General features: G+C 34.6%; 1 protein-coding gene across 4 annotated transcripts in view; it reads left to right on the top strand.

Moving 5' to 3' along the window:
- The window catches only part of LOC133200795 (cAMP-specific 3',5'-cyclic phosphodiesterase 4C-like), a 70076-nt gene that overhangs the window by 16716 nt on the left and 35369 nt on the right, over window positions 1-17991 (top strand). For 2 of the 4 annotated variants that reach the window (XM_061336594.1, XM_061336595.1), the window contains exon 2: window positions 17139-17315. In XM_061336594.1, coding sequence (XP_061192578.1) covers window positions 17139-17315 — 177 coding nt within the window. Of the gene's footprint in view, window positions 1-10337; window positions 10496-13396; window positions 13770-17138; window positions 17316-17991 lie in introns of those variants that run through there. The other 2 variants (XM_061336593.1, XM_061336592.1) reach the window with 2 other exon arrangements.

Raw genomic sequence — 17991 nt, 5'->3', positions numbered from 1 at the left:
TGTAAAAAGTTGAATAAAGTTGGAGGATATTTTATTTTAATATGTAGTCGTTTTACGCATGTTTATGATATCATGGAGTTTGTGTGGCAGTGTTGGAAAAATTACAAAATATAGAGATAAAAAAGCCCCCCTTGATTGGTGTTTGTGTTTTACATCTGGTTAATATCAGATGTTTATTTACAGGAGTATATATGACAGTTATTCTTATATAATCAATATATAATCACTACACAATAAGGGTCAGTTACCTCGAGTTGGATGAAATATGGTGAGCATGTTGTCAGTAATCTCCCAGACAATAATACATCTCGCACGTTAACCAACACCTTGAACAAGCAGCACCCATTTCAAAAATGCTGGATCTTTAGTTAAGTATCAAATGACACATTTATTAATCATCTGAAGTGTGAATTGATACAATTAATCATTTAACATATGTGTGATATTAAAGTATACTCATTGATTGATTTTACACATCAACAAATTCCAGTTATTTTCCTGCAAGGATTGAAAGTGCACAGCAAACTTGGAAATGGGAATTTCAGCTATACTTTTGATCACTTGACTAGATGCATAGTGCGACCAATAGTTTCAACAGTTACTGTAGATTCCTAAATATACACGAGGAATAAATTATCACGTAATTACGCAAGAAGCACCACTCGCGAAATAAAATTACTCGCTTTTATTTTTATGGTGCTGAAATTAATGTAAAATATCTCGTTCAACCGTCCACTCGCGAATTATTGTTCTTGCAATTTGACGTAAAAGAATCATTTCGCCAAAATAAGTACTCGCGAAAAATAAGGAATCTACAGTACTACAGCTAGAGATGAAGTAGCATCAGCATTGATATAGAAAGTGAGTCAAAGATAGCAACAGTAAAACAGCTACTGCTAGAAATAGCATCATGTGTTGATCAGTTACATAGTGCAAGCAATGGCAGCAACATTATATAGCTAATGCTAGCAATGGTAACAACCGTTACATAGCTAGTGAAAGCAGTAGCAGCAATAGCTGTATTAAGCTAGTGAAAGCAATGACAGCAATAGCTACATAGCTAGTGAAAGCAATGGCAGCAATAGCTACATAGCTAGTGAAAGCAATGGCAGCAATAGCTACATAGCTAGTGAAAGCAGTGGCAGCAATAGCTACATAGCTAGTGAAAGCAGTGGCAGCAATAGCTACATAGTAAAGCAATGACAGCAATAGCTACATAGCAAGTGAAAGCAATATGGCAGCAATAGCTACATTAGTAAATGAAAGCAATGACAGTATTAGCTACATAGCTAGTGAAAGCAATGACAACAATAGCTACATAGCTAGTGAAAGCAATATGGCAGCAATAGCTACATTAGTAAATGAAAGCAATGACAGCAATAGCTACATAGTTAATGAAAGCAATGACAGCAATAGCTACATAATGAAAACAATGGCAGCAATAGTTACATAGCTAGTTAAAGCAATGACAGCAATAGCTACATAATGAAAGAAATGACAGCAATCAGCTTTATAGTGAAAGCAATGACAGCAATAGCTACATAGTGAAAGCAATGACAGCAATAGTTACATAGCTAGTGAAAGCAATGACAGCAATAGCTACATAGCTAGTGAAAGCATTGGTAGCACCAGGAATGTACCTCTAATTACTCTGAGCATTTAATAGTATCAATTTATAACAGTTTGTTAATTTAGTACTTTTAATGAATAAACACTTCTTGAGTTTTCAAAATCCCAATAGCCTAGGAGGGGAGTGTTTCTGTGCAATTATTACAAAAACAAAGGTGAGAATGTTGTGCTTCCACCAGAAATGTTTAAAGTGTTCATTGGCTTGTTTCCATGCATTAGTATATAATTTTAGTAACAGATTAACCCTTTTTGTAATTTCTTCAAGTGGTGTTTAGATAGATTTAACATAAATGATAAATGTGTATTAAGTGCAGTAACACTAAGCTACAATAATTTGCAAGATTTAATGGTATCTAATTATTTTTCTGTTAATTATATCTGAATGGCTGTCAGTATGTTTTATTATCTGCAAAACAGGTATTTACTGTTTTTTTTGAATTTAAGAATGGCAAATTCAGTTGTAATGGAGTTGAAATCTTGACATGTTGGACAGAGAAAAAAAAAACTAATTGGAAAGTCCACCCTGAATGACACTCAAAGGAATTTGGTGGAAATTTATGTTATGAAAGATTTCAAATTAGATGAAAAAGTCTGATAGATTGACCCAGCATAGATCTTGGGGAAATATTTGTCTCTGTGCAAAAAGAGAGAGAGAGATAAAGTGATAAAGACTTCCCAGTTAGTGTATGCTGACATTGTCAGAGTTTTGATAAGGATTAGCCACAGTTTTCTTCCAGTGTGTACACTAAGTCAATCTGTGACCTCATACAACTCATTGTCTACAGAATATCAAATATTTAACTAATCATACATTAACTTAAGAATCGTGTAATTAGGTTGATTTTTAAGATAAGTTGTTCAATATTTATTTACACCAAAAATGGGTTTGTATTACCCCTGTCAAATCCTTCAGGTTTAATGTGGTACTAAAAGTCAACATATTTCCTGTATTCTTTTACTTCAGAATAATGTTGTTTTGTTCATAATAAAATGAAATATGAGTCTGTTAACATAAAGATTGATTTGTCACTTTGAAGGATTTTTTTTTGTTTGATATTAAATCCCTTCTAAGACCACCCTAATTAGATAGACAGTAATATTGTCTCACTGATTTTGTCTGTTTTCTGAAAGGAAATTGCATGTAACAGAAAAACCTTCATCAGATGTACAAGAATGCTCAAACTTTCTCATTTCATTCATTACGGATTTATTGCTGGAAAGAAAAAAATCTCTGAAATAAATTCAAACAATAATTGTGATACATGTAACACCAATTTTTCTTGTCTGGTAACTATCTTATGTGATAATTTTCTGTTGAAAATTAATTGAAGAGTAATGAGATTTTAGATATTAAAATATTTATTTTAAAATGTTTACATTATATGTTTCATGAAACAGCATTTAACACTTCAAAATAAATATAAATTTTAACATTTTTTTTCATATGTGGATTTTTGTAAATTTTATATCTCAGAAGGAATGTTGTCATGCAGGGATAAAAAAAAAAAAATCCTCATCCTGATGACGGGTTTCTTAAGGCTGAGGTCTTAGTAAGTTTACATTTTATATAAGTTGGGATGTGCTGCCTATCTTTTGTCTTTTTACATTACAAAATCTACACGAATCCCCGGGATTTAATCGAGCATGAGGTGCGTATTAGTGGTAAATGTGTGGATGGTCACTCAGGCCTGCATTTCTTCCTGTCTGCGTAATTGTCACGGCTCTGATCACAAAGCTCACCATTATGAGGCGTATTGAATACAGCAGCTGATGGGGGTTCTATGGCTTTATACGGTATTAATAAGGCTCCAATAAAAACACTTAACAAATCACTTTCGCTGAAAGTCTTTGATAATCACATCTAGAAGGGACGTGATTACCAATAGGTGTTTTTTATGCTGTTATACACAGAATGTGAAGATGCATAGAAGAAGAAAATTTACAACAGTTTTATGGAATTCATGAACCACTCTCTCTCTCTAATATAATCAGAATTATTTAGATTTACTTGCTTACATTAAGGACTTCTTTTGTTGATGTCAGGAATATCACTAGATTTTTTCCTTTACATGGACTCCTTTTGTCATTGCGAAACCTTTTTTTTTTTGAAAAAGAAGAAGATGCTGCTTAACCCAAAAGATGAGATAAAATTAAAAAAAAAAGAACAGCATAATTTCATATCAAGAAAATATAAACCTAAAAACAATGAGTCGGTTGGAAAATAATTAGGAAAATAATGACCTAATATATGTCTATATAAAATGATCTGATAACTAGGTAATAGCTATTAGATACACCTACAGCAACCTAGTTATACATAATTTATGAAAACTAATGAAGTGCGATTACCCGGCAGTTGTGTAATCTAGATTTTACCTCTATTATATGTATAATATACAAAAGGGAACATATCTTTGACTTAAAAACTTCAACATTGACCAATGGAAAAGAAACAATCATCATTTTTTTTTAAAATTGCAAGATGATTTAGTTTGGCCAAAAATTTGGCCATCAGGCTGCTGTTTTCAAAATTAAAGAGGACATGAACCTAGGCAATTTTGTCAGTAAACTCAGCACTCCTTCCCAAATATTCATTACAAGCCTCTGTCAGCCTCCTATAGATAATGACAACTCCCTAGCACTACTCTGTCAGCATCCTATAGATAATGACATCTCCCTAGCACTACTCTGTCAGCCTCCTTCAGATAATGACAACTCCCTATCACTACTCTGTCAGCCTCCTTCAGATAATGACAACTTCCTAGCACTACTCTGTCAGCCTCCTTCAGATAATGACAACTCCCTAGGACTTCTCTGTCATCCAGATAATGACAACTCCCTAGCACTACTCTGTCAGCCTCCTTCAGATAATGACAACTCCCTAGGACTTCTCTGTCATCCAGATAATGACAACTCCCTAGCACTACTCTGTCAGCCTCCTTCAGATAATGACAACTCCCTAGGACTTCTCTGTCATCCAGATAATGACAACTCCCTAGCACTACTCTGTCAGCATTCTTCAGATAATAAGGTCTCCCTATCACTACTCTATCAGCATTCCCCCACATAATAAACTCCTTTCAGCACACTGTCAAATTTTGAACTGTCAGTGCACTCCTCAAGATAATAAGCATTCACTAGCACTTAATATGGGAAGTAAACTATTTTTAAAATTTCAAACAATGAATCTCTTTAGCATTTCTAATACATTGAATGTCCTCTCCACATCATTCCTCCAGATGAATAACTCTCTCTCCCCAGCACTTTTTCAGATAATGAACTCTTTCCAATACTCTCTCTCCAGGTAAAACCCATAATTCATCATTCCTCCAGATTATGAATTCTCTCCCAACACTTTTTTTTTTCCTGATTACAAACACTTCTTAGCATTCCTTGAAATAATGAACTCTCCCTAGCTAAACCCCTCCCCTAGCATTCCTCCAAATAATTAACTCTCCCCAATAAAACATAACCACATTTCTCCAAATAATAAACGCTCTCCAATAAAACACCACAACATTCCTCAAGGTAATGAACTCTCCTCATTAAAAAAACACCACAGAATTCCTCAAGTTAATGAGCTCTCCCCAGTTAAACACCACAGAATTCCTCCAGATAATGAACTCTCTCCAGTAAAACACCACAATATTCCTCAAAGTAATGAACTCTCTCCAATTAAACTATAGCATTTCTCCCACTGTGCTCATTTAAACACCATGACATTCCTTCAGATAAAAAAAAGAAAACACTCTACAACTGAACTTTCCCAGTCTGCCTACAGCATTAACAGTGCAGATGTCCTGGCTGGCATCAACTTTGGTTTGTATCAGTAAATCATAGAATTCTTCTGTCATTCTATATTTCTTTGTTGTTGTTGCCAGTACACCTGTGGTGCCCAACGAACACTACAGAAACCTCTCCCTGGATGATGCTAGATGTAATAAAATGAAGACAATCAGAAATCTCTCCCTGGATGATGCTAGGTGTAATAAAATGAAGACAATCAGAAATCTCTCCCTGGGTGATGCTAGATGTAATAAAATGAAGACAATCAGAAATCTCACCCTGGATGATGCTAGATGTAATAAAATGAAGACAATCAGAAATCTCTCCCTGGATGATGCTAGATGTAATAAAATGAAGACAATCAGAAATCTCTCCCTGGATGATGCTAGATGTAATAAAATGAAGACAATCAGAAATCTCTCCCTGGATGATGCTAGATGTAATAAAATGAAGACAATTTGATATAAATGTTCATAGTTCCTTCAAGCACAACTTTCACTTTATTCCTCTCTCCTGATTTTCACAGAAAAAGAGAGATAAATTCAGTAGAGCGTTCTATGTAAAGGTTGTGTAAATGATATCATTGTGTAAGTGGAAATAGACCTAATATAAAGGTTATTTATAATTTTCATTGGGTTCCCCACATTTATCATCTAATTATATTTGAACTCTCATCTGTACACTCTCTGTAATTTATTGAAAATGCATCACTTGAATTTAAGGCTTTCAGTACTTTTGAATTTTCAATGTAGCTGATTCTTTTGAGGGAGATTTTTTACAACTACGTGCCAAACTTGAGATTATATGAGGTCATTGTTTGGGTTGTCTGAGGTAGGCAGGGGATTTCTGTACCCTAATCTGTTCTGGATTAGAGCTTGTAAGTACCTGTAATCCACCAATCTGATATATATACAAACCAAAAAAAGCTAAAACCTAATGTGAAAGGACTCAGAATTTCTTTTATTTGTTCTGGATGACATCAGGATTTTAGATTTTTTTATGGAATGTGTTACTGTAACAGATAAAAAATTAGTGTCATAGATTACTTTTAAAGAAATATTGAATTTAATTAATGATGTGGAAGTTTCTGTGACCTTGGTTGTCTTCTGTCATTATTTATTGGATGAGATTGAGTGATTTCAGTTTGTGTAGAGAGATATTTTATGATACCTGCTTACTGATTCAGTATGCTTCATGGACCCTGGGCCAAGTATTTAAGGAGGAGGGGAATGTAAGTATTTAAATAGGAGCTAATGTTAGTATTTAAGGAGGAGGGAAATGTGAGTATTTAAGGAGGAGGGGAATGTAAGTATTTAAGGAGGAGGGGAATGTAAGTATTGAAGGAGGAGGGAAATGTGAGTATTTAAGGAGGAGGGGAATATAAGTATTTAATGAGGAGGGGAATGTAAGTATTTAAGGAGGAGGGGAATGTAAGTATTTAAGGAGGAGGGGAATGTAACTATTTAAGGAGGAGGGGAATGTAAGTATTTAAGGAGGAGGGGAATGTAAGTATTTAAGGAGGGGGGAAGTAAGTATTTAAATAGGAGGGAAATGTAAGTTTTTAAGGAGGAGGGGAATGTAAGTATTTAAGGAGGGGGGAATGTAAGTATTTAAGGAGGGGGGAAGTAAGTATTTAAATAGGAGGGAAATGTAAGTATTTAAGGAGAAGGGGAATGTAAGTATTTAAGGAGGAGGGGAATGTAAGTATTTAAGGAGGAGGGAAATGTAAGTATTTAAGGAGGAGGGGAATACATGTATAAGTATTTAAGGAGAGGGAAATATAAGTATTTAAGGAGAAGGGGAACTTTAGTATTTAAGGCAAAGGGAAATGTAAGTTTTCAAGGAAAAGGGGAATATTAGTATTTAAGGAGAAGGGAAATGTAAGTTTTCAAGGAAAGGGTAATATTAGTATTCTAGGAGGAGGGGAAAATATTAAGGAGGAGGGAAATGGAAGTATTTAAGGAGAAAGGGAAAGTATTTAAGGAAGAGGGGAACATATAGTATTTAAGGGGAAGAGAAATGTAAGTATTTAATGAGGAGGGAAATGTAAATATTAAAGGAGGAGGGAATGTAAGTAAAGGCAGGCAATAATGGAGATTAATTCAATAACAGGCATAGCGATTATAAAAAAATTATTTTTAAGGAATCCCCCATTAGCTCACGAATTCTATCATTTTAACAGTATGTCCCATTTTATTAAAGAGTTTTTATGCCCCCATAATTGAAGATTTGGGGGCATATAGTTTTTGATCTGTCCATCTGTCTGTATGTTTGTCCTCAAAAACTTTAACCTTGCCCATTACTTTTGACTGGTTGTAGCTAGGGGTTATTTCACATGTGTTTTCCTTGTGACAAGACGTCTCTTTGGGTACCAACATTTTTTTGACCTCTTGACCTTGACCTTGGAGTTTGACTTGCATTTGAGAAACTTTAACCTTCATATGGGGCATCAGTTTTTCACAAAGATATATTGTTCAAATGTTTAAAATGAATTAAAGTAATGTGGATGTTAATTTAATGGGTTTTATTTTTACTCATTTATTCATTTTAAGTCTTGAAAATCATTCTGTTTACTTTAAACTTTGAACAAGTTTTAATGTCTAGAATCCTCGCTTTTTGTTATTTAATTGAATAAAAATTATTTTAGCAGATTGTCATAATTAAAAACAATCTGAACTTTATTATGTGTAAATGTACATCAATTTTTACTGGATAATAAATATAAATTAATTTACGTTTAATAAGAAAATTGGAATTTTTTTTTATTAATTGAAAGGTGTAAATTACTTAATTTTATTTTTTTTCTATCTTGGTTATTAGAATTTTTGTTGATCATTTAGTAAAAACAGTTTTCATAAGACATTTGCTTTTGTTTAAAATGTGGAAAAATATTGCTTTTGCTTTTTTTTTTAATGTTGATCAATAGTTTGTTGGGAATTCTATTGTGTGCTTTGCTATTATGCTTTTCTTTATAAGATCTATAAAGGTTATACGAGGCCAGTGATCTTTTGTTTGGGTACACAGAAACAAAATTGTATTGGGTGTAAATCTAATTCAGTGCAGTGTTTGAAAAAGGATTATCTTTCATTAAAAATCATGACTGAAAACAGGAAAGAAGAGGCAAACTGAGACTGAAGGCATTATAAAAGACATGCAGAGGAAAAATATTATTTGATCTAAAAACATAATACACAGTATTGTTTGGATCTCTTTTTAATAAGAATTTTCTAAGACGGAAATGATTGCTAACTTTGGTCAGAAAGAGAGAATATCTACTTTGGTTACTTTTAATAATATAGCTGTCATGACAGTTCCCTGTGTTGTTGTATCAGCGTAGTAAGAGTTTATATTGTGTCAGTGTTGTAAAAATTTCTTGTTCTGTGCAGTGCCTGGAGAATGTGACATTAAACTTAAGTTTTTTTCTTTTTTAACTTAAGATTTCCATATTTTCTGTGTGGTGCCTGGAGAATGTGACATTAAACTTAAGTTTTTTTTCTTTTTTAATTTGAGATTTCCATATTTTCTGTGAGGTTTTAAGAGGCTGACTTCTCTTAACTGTCTCTAGTGACATTTACATGTTTAAAATGACAAAAAGGTAGTCAGATATTGTCCCTGTACTGTAGAGAACCTCCCAGATCTATATTCAGGTCTTCTGATTGACATTGAAATACCACTAAGTGTTTGACATGGGAACTATGTAAGATAAAAGTCTTGCAGATAAAAAAGATGACAGAAGATTGTCCAGTGTCAGGAGCCGGACGTGTTAACACAGAGAGATGTCACCTGCAGGTCGTTGTGTGACAAGTGCCTCCTAACTCGGCTTAATAACGACCTGATATATCTAACAAGACAATGATGGGGGAACAGAAATAGATCAAATGATTCGTTCTCTTAAAACATTGTGGGTAGAACGTCTTCCTGTAGCCCCAGGCTCACAGCACTGTCAGAAGTGGCCTGTTAGATTTTATGTACGTCATGCCAATTAATATTTAAACCCAATGTAAAGATTCTCCAATGCAGTTGAATATTGTTTGATCAATAAAATGGTATCATTGCAAATGATGATGATGTAAACAGCTTCTGCTTTCTGGTGGCTGCCATCAAAGATTAATAAAGCAGAAAGTATATATAATTGCCCCCAATTATTTACACATAATATGGTGATAATTGAGTTAGGTAGAGTGTAGGATTTACATACACTCTGACCGTCCAGTAAGCTTGCAGTCTTTGATCCCCAATTTTATTGTGGAAATCTATTTGCTTCATGATTGGGGTGGAAATTGTCTTACGACTTATCCATTGAATTTTTTTTCCATTATTACTGCTAACGGACAGAATCCCCCGAGTTTATTGGCGGATGATGTGAGTCTGACGTATTGACAGTTTGTGATTTAATTCACAATGTTTTACTCCAATGCAGAAATTGTCTTTAATTGTCCATTGAAATTTGTTCAGTTCTCCTATTCCTAGGTGAATTTGGAGTCTGATTGGCGGGAATGGTCCGTTACTGTGGTGGCTGACATTTCTGATTGACAGAACTCTACAGAAATTTCTCTAAGCAATTGTCCATGGATTTTTTTTTATTGTCACTGGATTGAAACTAAGAAGAATGGCCAAATACCTGAGTATTGATGTTCCTGCGAGTGCTCTGGACTGTATTTGCAATGTTGAGCTTTGGTAATTCTCCTCTGAAGCAGGGGTGATTTCAGACCATTGTACCTTTGGATTGTTAAGGATGAGGGATTTCTGTATTGTCTCTACCTGATAGCTAGACCTGGCAGTTATGCCTTGTTAATCTGATTTGATGCAATGTAAGGATGGATTATCCCTGTCGACTGTTGACTTCTCTGACGTACTTTTGTGTTTTCTTGAGCTGGGTCAGCTTTGTAACAGCTTTTCTACACTGGCAGTGTGACAACACACCCTCACTCTCAGATTCCTACTGAGCTTCAGCAATGGCTGCCTCCATGTACAGAAAGTTTAAGGATCACATCATTCCCCACCGACGCAAAAAGGAGACCTGCCCGAGCTGTCCCAGTGACAAACACTTTGCCTGTTACTGTCCCGTCCATCAGAAGCGGTAAGTGTCTGTGTCTGTCGGCCCAGATCTGTTTATCTTGGCTGCAGTTTCCCAGCATCTGTTGTCACGGCTCAGGTGTAAATTCTCCCTGGTATTTTGTTTACATATCTGCATCCTTTTGGAGCCTTATGGATCCCCTACTCTTTTTGCCAGCTGAACTAGGAATATATTTTTATGATTATTATTTTACATAGATGATATTAATAGTCATTACTGCATTGATGCTGTGTAAACAATGATGTAACAGTGTTGAGTTCTCTGTTCTAGCTGTTTACAGAATTGTTTATGACTGGAACCCAAGGCCAAGTAGAGAGAATGCCTTTGCATCTGTTTATCTTTGTTACAGTTTTTGAGGACAGTGAGAACTCTTCTGCTCCATTAACTGTATAGCTAATACAGTCAAACCTTATCATCTTGAACTCAGAATTATTGAATAACAGGGATATGTCTGAGTTGACAATCCTTATAACCTCATTAGGGATATGAATTTCAACCTCTGTTATATATCTTCAGGCGCGGATTCCAGGAATTGAAGTAAGAGGGGGCGCAAAAAGTAGGCCGGGGGTCTGGGGGCCACCTTGAGGCCCCCAGTATGTTAAGGGCGAAGCCCTGGTGGGGGCCCATGGGGCAAAGCCCCCGGAAGCTCCTGGATTCTAGAGATTTTGTAGGGTAAAATGAGGTCTACTGATTAGACATTTTCACATTTTCTCTACGAAACTATGAATTACACTAACTTCGACAATTTTAGGGGGGCGCGCGCTGGGGGCGCCCCCTTCTTAAATCCGCCACTGATCTTGAGCCTACAGATATCTTAAAGACAGTTTTCTGGCAGTCCTGCCATATCAATTAAAGTATTGAGATTAAACTTTGTAACACCACCCCTCCCCTCAACTACCCCCCCCCTACTCCAACCTCAAACCTCACCCCATCCCAAACTGAAACTCGGGGCACTCATTTAAGACTTTCAGGTTTTGCTCAACTTTTAAAAAGACGATGGTTGTACATAATGTTATAGATCTCTATAATTATAGATGATATGTTGTATCTCTTTGTATTTATATCAGTAGGATTTACCTCCCTTGATGCACAGCCTATGATGGTGAGGATAGATCACAGTAGAATGTCCGGTTCTATTAATACCGATTGTCCCTGTAGAAGATTCTTTGTCAAACTTGAGTGTATGTGTCTTATTGATGTGGTCATTACACATTTAACATCTTGAAGAGTAATAATCCTTGGTGTAATTCCCAATTTCTATGTCAATTATTCACAACAGAATTAATTTATTGAATGTGAAGAAAATGGGAATGAGTGAACATTTATGAGGGTCTGGCAATTGATTTCTGTTCATCCAACAGAGACCAGGGTTTAAGTTCTATGGTAGACATGGATCCTTAATAATTTGTTGAATTAAGTAGAAATGTTGATGATGGGGCTTCGATTTGCTATGATATTTTTGAGGACGCCACTTTGATTTGCTATGATATTTTTGGAGATCATTTTAGCCTACTTTGAATGAATTTTGTAGGCATTTTGATGATGGGGCTTTGATTTGCTTTGCTTTGATATTCTTGGAGATCATTTTAGCCTTACTTTGGATGATTTTTGTCAATCAATTTTGGACTGAAATATCATGTCTTAATTAATTGGATATACAATCAATTTAGTCATGGATTACATTTGAGTAAATTGAGACTGTTTGCCAATCACTGGATCAGGTTCTCCATAATAAACTTTGCATACACACTCAAAAATGCTGCTGAACTTTATAGAAAACTAGTCTTTACTTATGAAATTCTAAAAAAAATGAAATTAAACATCTTGAATGAAAATGATTAAACAAAAGGTTCAATTGCAGATGTTTTTTTTAGTATGCAGGAATAATCAGTGAAAATGTTAATCTATGTAGTTTTACTGCTGACATCTATGATGTAACCAATACACAACACAGAATAGGAAGGGAGAGAACTCTGGCTTGCTTCAGAGAAAGAAAAGAATTTTAAAAACATCTCAGTTTGAAGTCTTTGCCGTAAATTATGAGTAACCATAGACACGTAAAAACTTAATCACAAAATTTTTTTGTTTGGCTCAATAGCAAGAATAATCGGTGATTTGTCTTCAGGAAAACACAGTGGGGAGGAAATCAGAATTAATTCTCAGGATTCCAGAAATGTCTGTCTTCATCTCCAATAGATCATGTCAGTCTTATCTGATCCTTAAATTCAAAAAATTCTAATCACTGCAATATATAAAACTCTGTTTACATACCACATTTTTAAAAGATTTACTGAAAGTGGTATTTACTTGTGTAATATGTACTGATTAATAACAGTAATTATTCCAATATAGATTTGACCAATATTTCATTTGACACCTGGATATTAAAGGATTTATACATGTAGTAAGAAGAAACTAAAAAAAAAAAAAAAAGCACCATGGTGCATGACATCCTGACATGATATACACTAATGAATCATAAGAATTTTGGGGGTTTTTTTTTCTAACAACACACTTAATCAATGCTTGTAAATCAGGTTTCTTCAGCATTACATATTTTTATTTTTTTAAAGTCAAGCAGTAAAAACTCTGAAACGTTTACGTCATCAGTGTAGGAAATCCACAGGGGGGTAATCCTTTGTAAGATTTTTATAACTAATCGAAATGTCAATCTGCCAACTATATAAATCGAACAGGAAAAGAAAAAAAAAGCCCTCTGCCTCACACTTCGGAAGTAAGATTGACAGTGAGCGAGAAATTCATCATATTCCTTAGTGCCCCCTTCGGGTCATGTTTATATTGTCTTTGCTACCTTGCGCCTGCTGTTAAATCACCAACACATGTTTCTCTCTACTTACACAGTAAACAAACCTGGCAGTTTAATTCAATGTTTCTATAAAAACTATCAGGAGCCCTTATCTGAACAGATACATTGAAGAATGAATGGTAAATTCTAAAGAAGAGATTGAATCAGTGTTTTACTCTGTGAAGGGGGAGTTTTTTATTTTTGCTTCGCTGGGAAGGAAGTCAGGAAGAGATCTGTTGATTTTGGAATGTTAGAGGAAGGAAGTACTCAGATGACGGAAAGTGACGACGTTTTTCTGCGGCCAAGTGTTGCAATGGAGACACCAGACAAGGATCCGGACAGGTCACTTTTGGAAGAAATCGTAAAATATAATGTGGAGAAGTCAGAGAGGTTAGAAAGATCGTGGGGTAGGAGGGCTCTCTCATTCAAATTGCCCCGATCCTGGAGGACCGCTAGTCATAAATCACCAAGGTAACATATGCCCTTGCAAGGAATATATAATATGGCAGGCTGGATAAAATTATGTACAAAAAAAGTTTCAGGATAAATTCAGTTGCTTTTAAACTGTGATTTTTTGCTTCTTCTTCTTCTTCTTTTGAAAACTATAATGTAATATTTTGTATATCCAGCACTTGATAATGTGCTGGAAAAATTTCCATATAATTTCCCTTCTCTCTCTTTCTTTTGACTAAAGGGTCTTAGAATTTCACTATCATGAGAATTTAGGCTAATTCGTTTTTTATGCAAGTTTGTGGTGTGAGAATAGTGTCAGAGTATTACAACTTCTGGTCGTATAACCTCTGTACAGTCACCTGATAAATAATTCACATATTGTTAATTCCTAGGAAATTTGTGTACTGAAAAATATGTTAAGTATGGCAAGTCATTGAAAAATGTGTATTACACTGTAATCTGTGTACTTCTAATTGTAATTCATAAAGATTTTGGAAATGTATAAAGGTACAGAGTTAGAATTTTTTCATTGCAGTATAATTTAAAAGAAAAAATTCGAATATTTAATTTTTTTGTTTGTTTAAAAAGCAAGAAGCTGTACCAGTTAGTATAAAGTAGTAAATACAATTGTGAGTTTTTGAAGAAACAGAAAACTTCTTAACCTTTATAATGTAATTAGTGACCAGGACATTAGAATTGACTTGTTCGCCAATCTGTCTGTCTGTCTGTTTTTCTGTTTGTCTTTAATGACCAATGAACATCTAAATAATGTCTTATCATATTGTCTATCTGTCTGTCTGTCCAGGGACATCTTAATTATCACCTATCATCAGTATCTGGGTCTGTCTGTCTGTCTGTCAATCTGTCCAAGGAATCTCAGTTTTAATCACCTATCTCTCTATCTGTCTGTCCTGTTTCTTAAGTGATCTAAGAATTGACCTCACTAGATTATAAAGATACAAGATATTTTATTGACCATGAAGGGCTCTGGAAGTCATTGTAACACATAAAAGTACAATTTAAACATTATCACAACTAATGCATATTTGTATATAAATATAATCAGGCTACATTGTGTCTATAGTGTCCGTGATCCTATGATAGTACATACATGTTATAATAAATGTTAATACATGTATATGTATTTATACACTTGAATGTTCTTTTATATCTCAAAAATGAATTTTCAAAACATGATGTGTATGATAATACATGTATTCATACATTAGTTCTATTACTGTTTTTCGTTAATAAATTTTCCTAGCAAACATAAAACTTCTTTACTTTCATAATTTAAAATCCATTTTAGTTTCATAGACATTAAAACTTTTCTCTGTAATTTTGAGCATGCTCTCACAGCCTTTTTATATACTCAGTAATTCATTTTGAGCAAAAGTAAAAGGCCCAGAGACAGAAGTAAAAACACCAAGATATCTGTATTGCTGAACACAATGAATCAACTTATTTTGAAAAAAAAAATTTCTGACAATTTTTTTCCAGGCTTGTTAAAGTGCATTATTTTTGTCTTCAATACTGTAAATGTACTTTTTTACGTGGGGTCATAATTCCGCAGAATCACAATTTCTGTTCAATGTGCGGGTAGAAAATTACGGATTTCTTAAATTGTCACTATATGCCTTAAGTGTTCCTTAAGTTCGCTGGGACAAATTTCCGCTGAAAATCTGTGACCGCATACATAGTGTAAATTGATACCACGTGGAAAAAGTACTTCTACAGCAAGTTCACACTAAGACACCAGTCATTGCAATAATTGCAAGACTATCATTATATGAGCATTTTGCAGTTCCACAAATCTAGCTACACAAATTACATTTACTGAGATTTTCCATTAATTATTAAATATTTGTGTTGTAGAGGTAAAAGCCAGAATTTACCTCCATCAATACTAATGAAGTCAAAACTCTTCATTAATGATTGGCAAAACATTTGGCACAGACCATTATGTGAGAGAATGGCATGTTACCTATGGTATATTTGTAAGCAATGGGGAGAAAAAGTGGCAAACATTGAGACAACCCAGATCTCTACCTCTATCGTTGTATGTTTTAAGCCTGGCACAGACACAGGTTAAACTCACCAAAATAAATACATGGAAAATAGATTTTCTGGAGAGTTAATTGTTTGTAGAACTCTTGACCTGAAGCAACCAGTTAATTTGATTTTTTTGTTTGCTAATTCTTGTGGATTGGTTGATATGGAAATGTTTAGCAATTGGTTCTACAAAAAATGCTCTTTTGACCTATGTAGAAGTGATTCATGATCTTTTAAGACTGGGGCGCTATATAGATTTGTGAGGAAATAGTTGGATAATAATTATTTAATACATGTAGTATAAAAGTAATCTCAATGGCTTTTCAACTTTTGTTCAATCTTAAATTCTGTTTGATGGGTCATTTATAAAAAAAGAAGAAAAAAAACTATTTCAAATACTTGTAAAAGTCATAGTTATGTTAAACCTACGTTTTTTTTTGTCTCTCTCTACCTTGCATAATCATCCTAAGATCTAGGGAATGTATCATGTAGATTTTTTTATCTAAGCCAGCTTAAGATGTCTGTAAAGTTCCTGTACTTCATGCTTATTAACCAAATGTTTGTGCCTTAGCTACAGAACAGTTGATTTGTTTCTAATCATATCCTATCTCCCATAATCCAGCATTTATTCTGTCGATAAAGTAATCTAGCAGTTAATGTACATTTCCTTTGATTAGCAGATCTAAGACGAGTGTCTGTCGAGTGTCTGTCAGGGTCTTATAGACCAAAAGAAGACAAACTTAGGGTTTTAAGATGAAAAATTGAAATATTTGACAAGTGTATCTCAAAAATGAATTTCAAGAGAAGAAATTTGTATTGACAATAAAGTCACAGTGAGGGCAAAGCTAAGTGTACATTTTGTTCTGTTCAGTTACTAATAATGGTAAATGGATTTTTTTAATGAGTTTTATTTTAAGCCTTTGCAGTATGATCAAGGTCTTTGGATTTCTTTAGAAGACCTTACTCTTTTTTCTTATGACTCCTGATGATTGTTCTTGCTTGGTCTTTAGTATCTCTATGAAGTCAAATATCAGTGATTCACGAGTGATCATTGTTGATTCTCCTCTTTTTTTTAATTTGTAAAGAATTCATTTTCCATTTTTATCAGATTTTTCAAATCTCATGTCCATGATTTAACTCAAAGTGACAAATCCAATTTCCTTTTTTGGGTGGTGGTGGTGGTGGGGGGATGGGGGTATTCTTATTTACAGAGAAAATGTGACATATTCTGAGCATGGAAATGTGGCGGATCTTATAGGACTGGAATAGTCACAATTACCTCTGTCCATGTAGTTTTGATGTCTTTGTTTACAGGTTTTTTTTTTGTCTTTCCAGTTTTGATGTGGAGAATGGAACAGCAGGTCGCGGAGGATTGGAGGGGACGAGTCCGTCCAGTCGACTGTTGTTACAGAATGCACCACAGCGAAGAGACTCCTTCCTGTATCGTCCAGACAGCGATTATGACCTTTCACCAAAGTCAATGTCCAGACACTCATCAGTGCAAAGTGATGTGTGAGTAGCATTTTTAGTTTTTGTTTATGAGGATAGCCATAGTATAGGATAGAGGATAGCCATATTATAGGATACAGGAGTGGATCCAGGAATTGAAGTTAGGGGGGCGCAAGAAGTAGGCAGGGGGTCTGAGGGCTGCCTTGAGGCACCTGGATTCTAGAGATTTTTTAGGGTAAAAATGAGGTCTACCGAGTAGACATTTTTACATTTTACATTTTACACTAACTTTGACAATTTTGGGGGGCACTTGCCAGGTGTGCCCCCCCCTTAAATCCACCACTGAGATAGAGGATAGCCATAGTACCCGGCATGTATAGGATAGAGGATAGACACTCTGATATTTAGTTAAGTTTGTGGTTGTTTGATAGACAGATATAATATTTAATTTACAGAGTTTGTTTAGTTGGTAGGACAAAAGATTTACAGTAAACTCTTTACTTCACAGGGGCAGGATGGGCAGATATAAAACATTTATTTTATTTTATAGAAGAGGGAAAGGCGTACATTTTAATTTATCTCACAAGGGGTCTGATGGGATAATGTTACCTAGTATTCCTCAAGTACAACAGATGTATTAGACAGATAAAACGTTTTCTTAAGTAATAAGGCCGATACAAAAATAACTTCTGTTTATTGTGCCAGGATTAGGCAGATACATTCTTTAATAAGTTTACCT

Source organism: Saccostrea echinata, unplaced genomic scaffold (genome assembly GCF_033153115.1).
Source record: "Saccostrea echinata isolate AGI-Se365-2 ecotype Australia unplaced genomic scaffold, CSIRO_AGI_Sech_v1 ptg000041l, whole genome shotgun sequence".
NCBI lineage: Eukaryota > Metazoa > Mollusca > Bivalvia > Ostreida > Ostreidae > Saccostrea > Saccostrea echinata.
The sequence above is the reverse complement of the archived record's forward strand: the minus strand, read 5'-3'. Positions and strand labels throughout refer to the sequence as shown.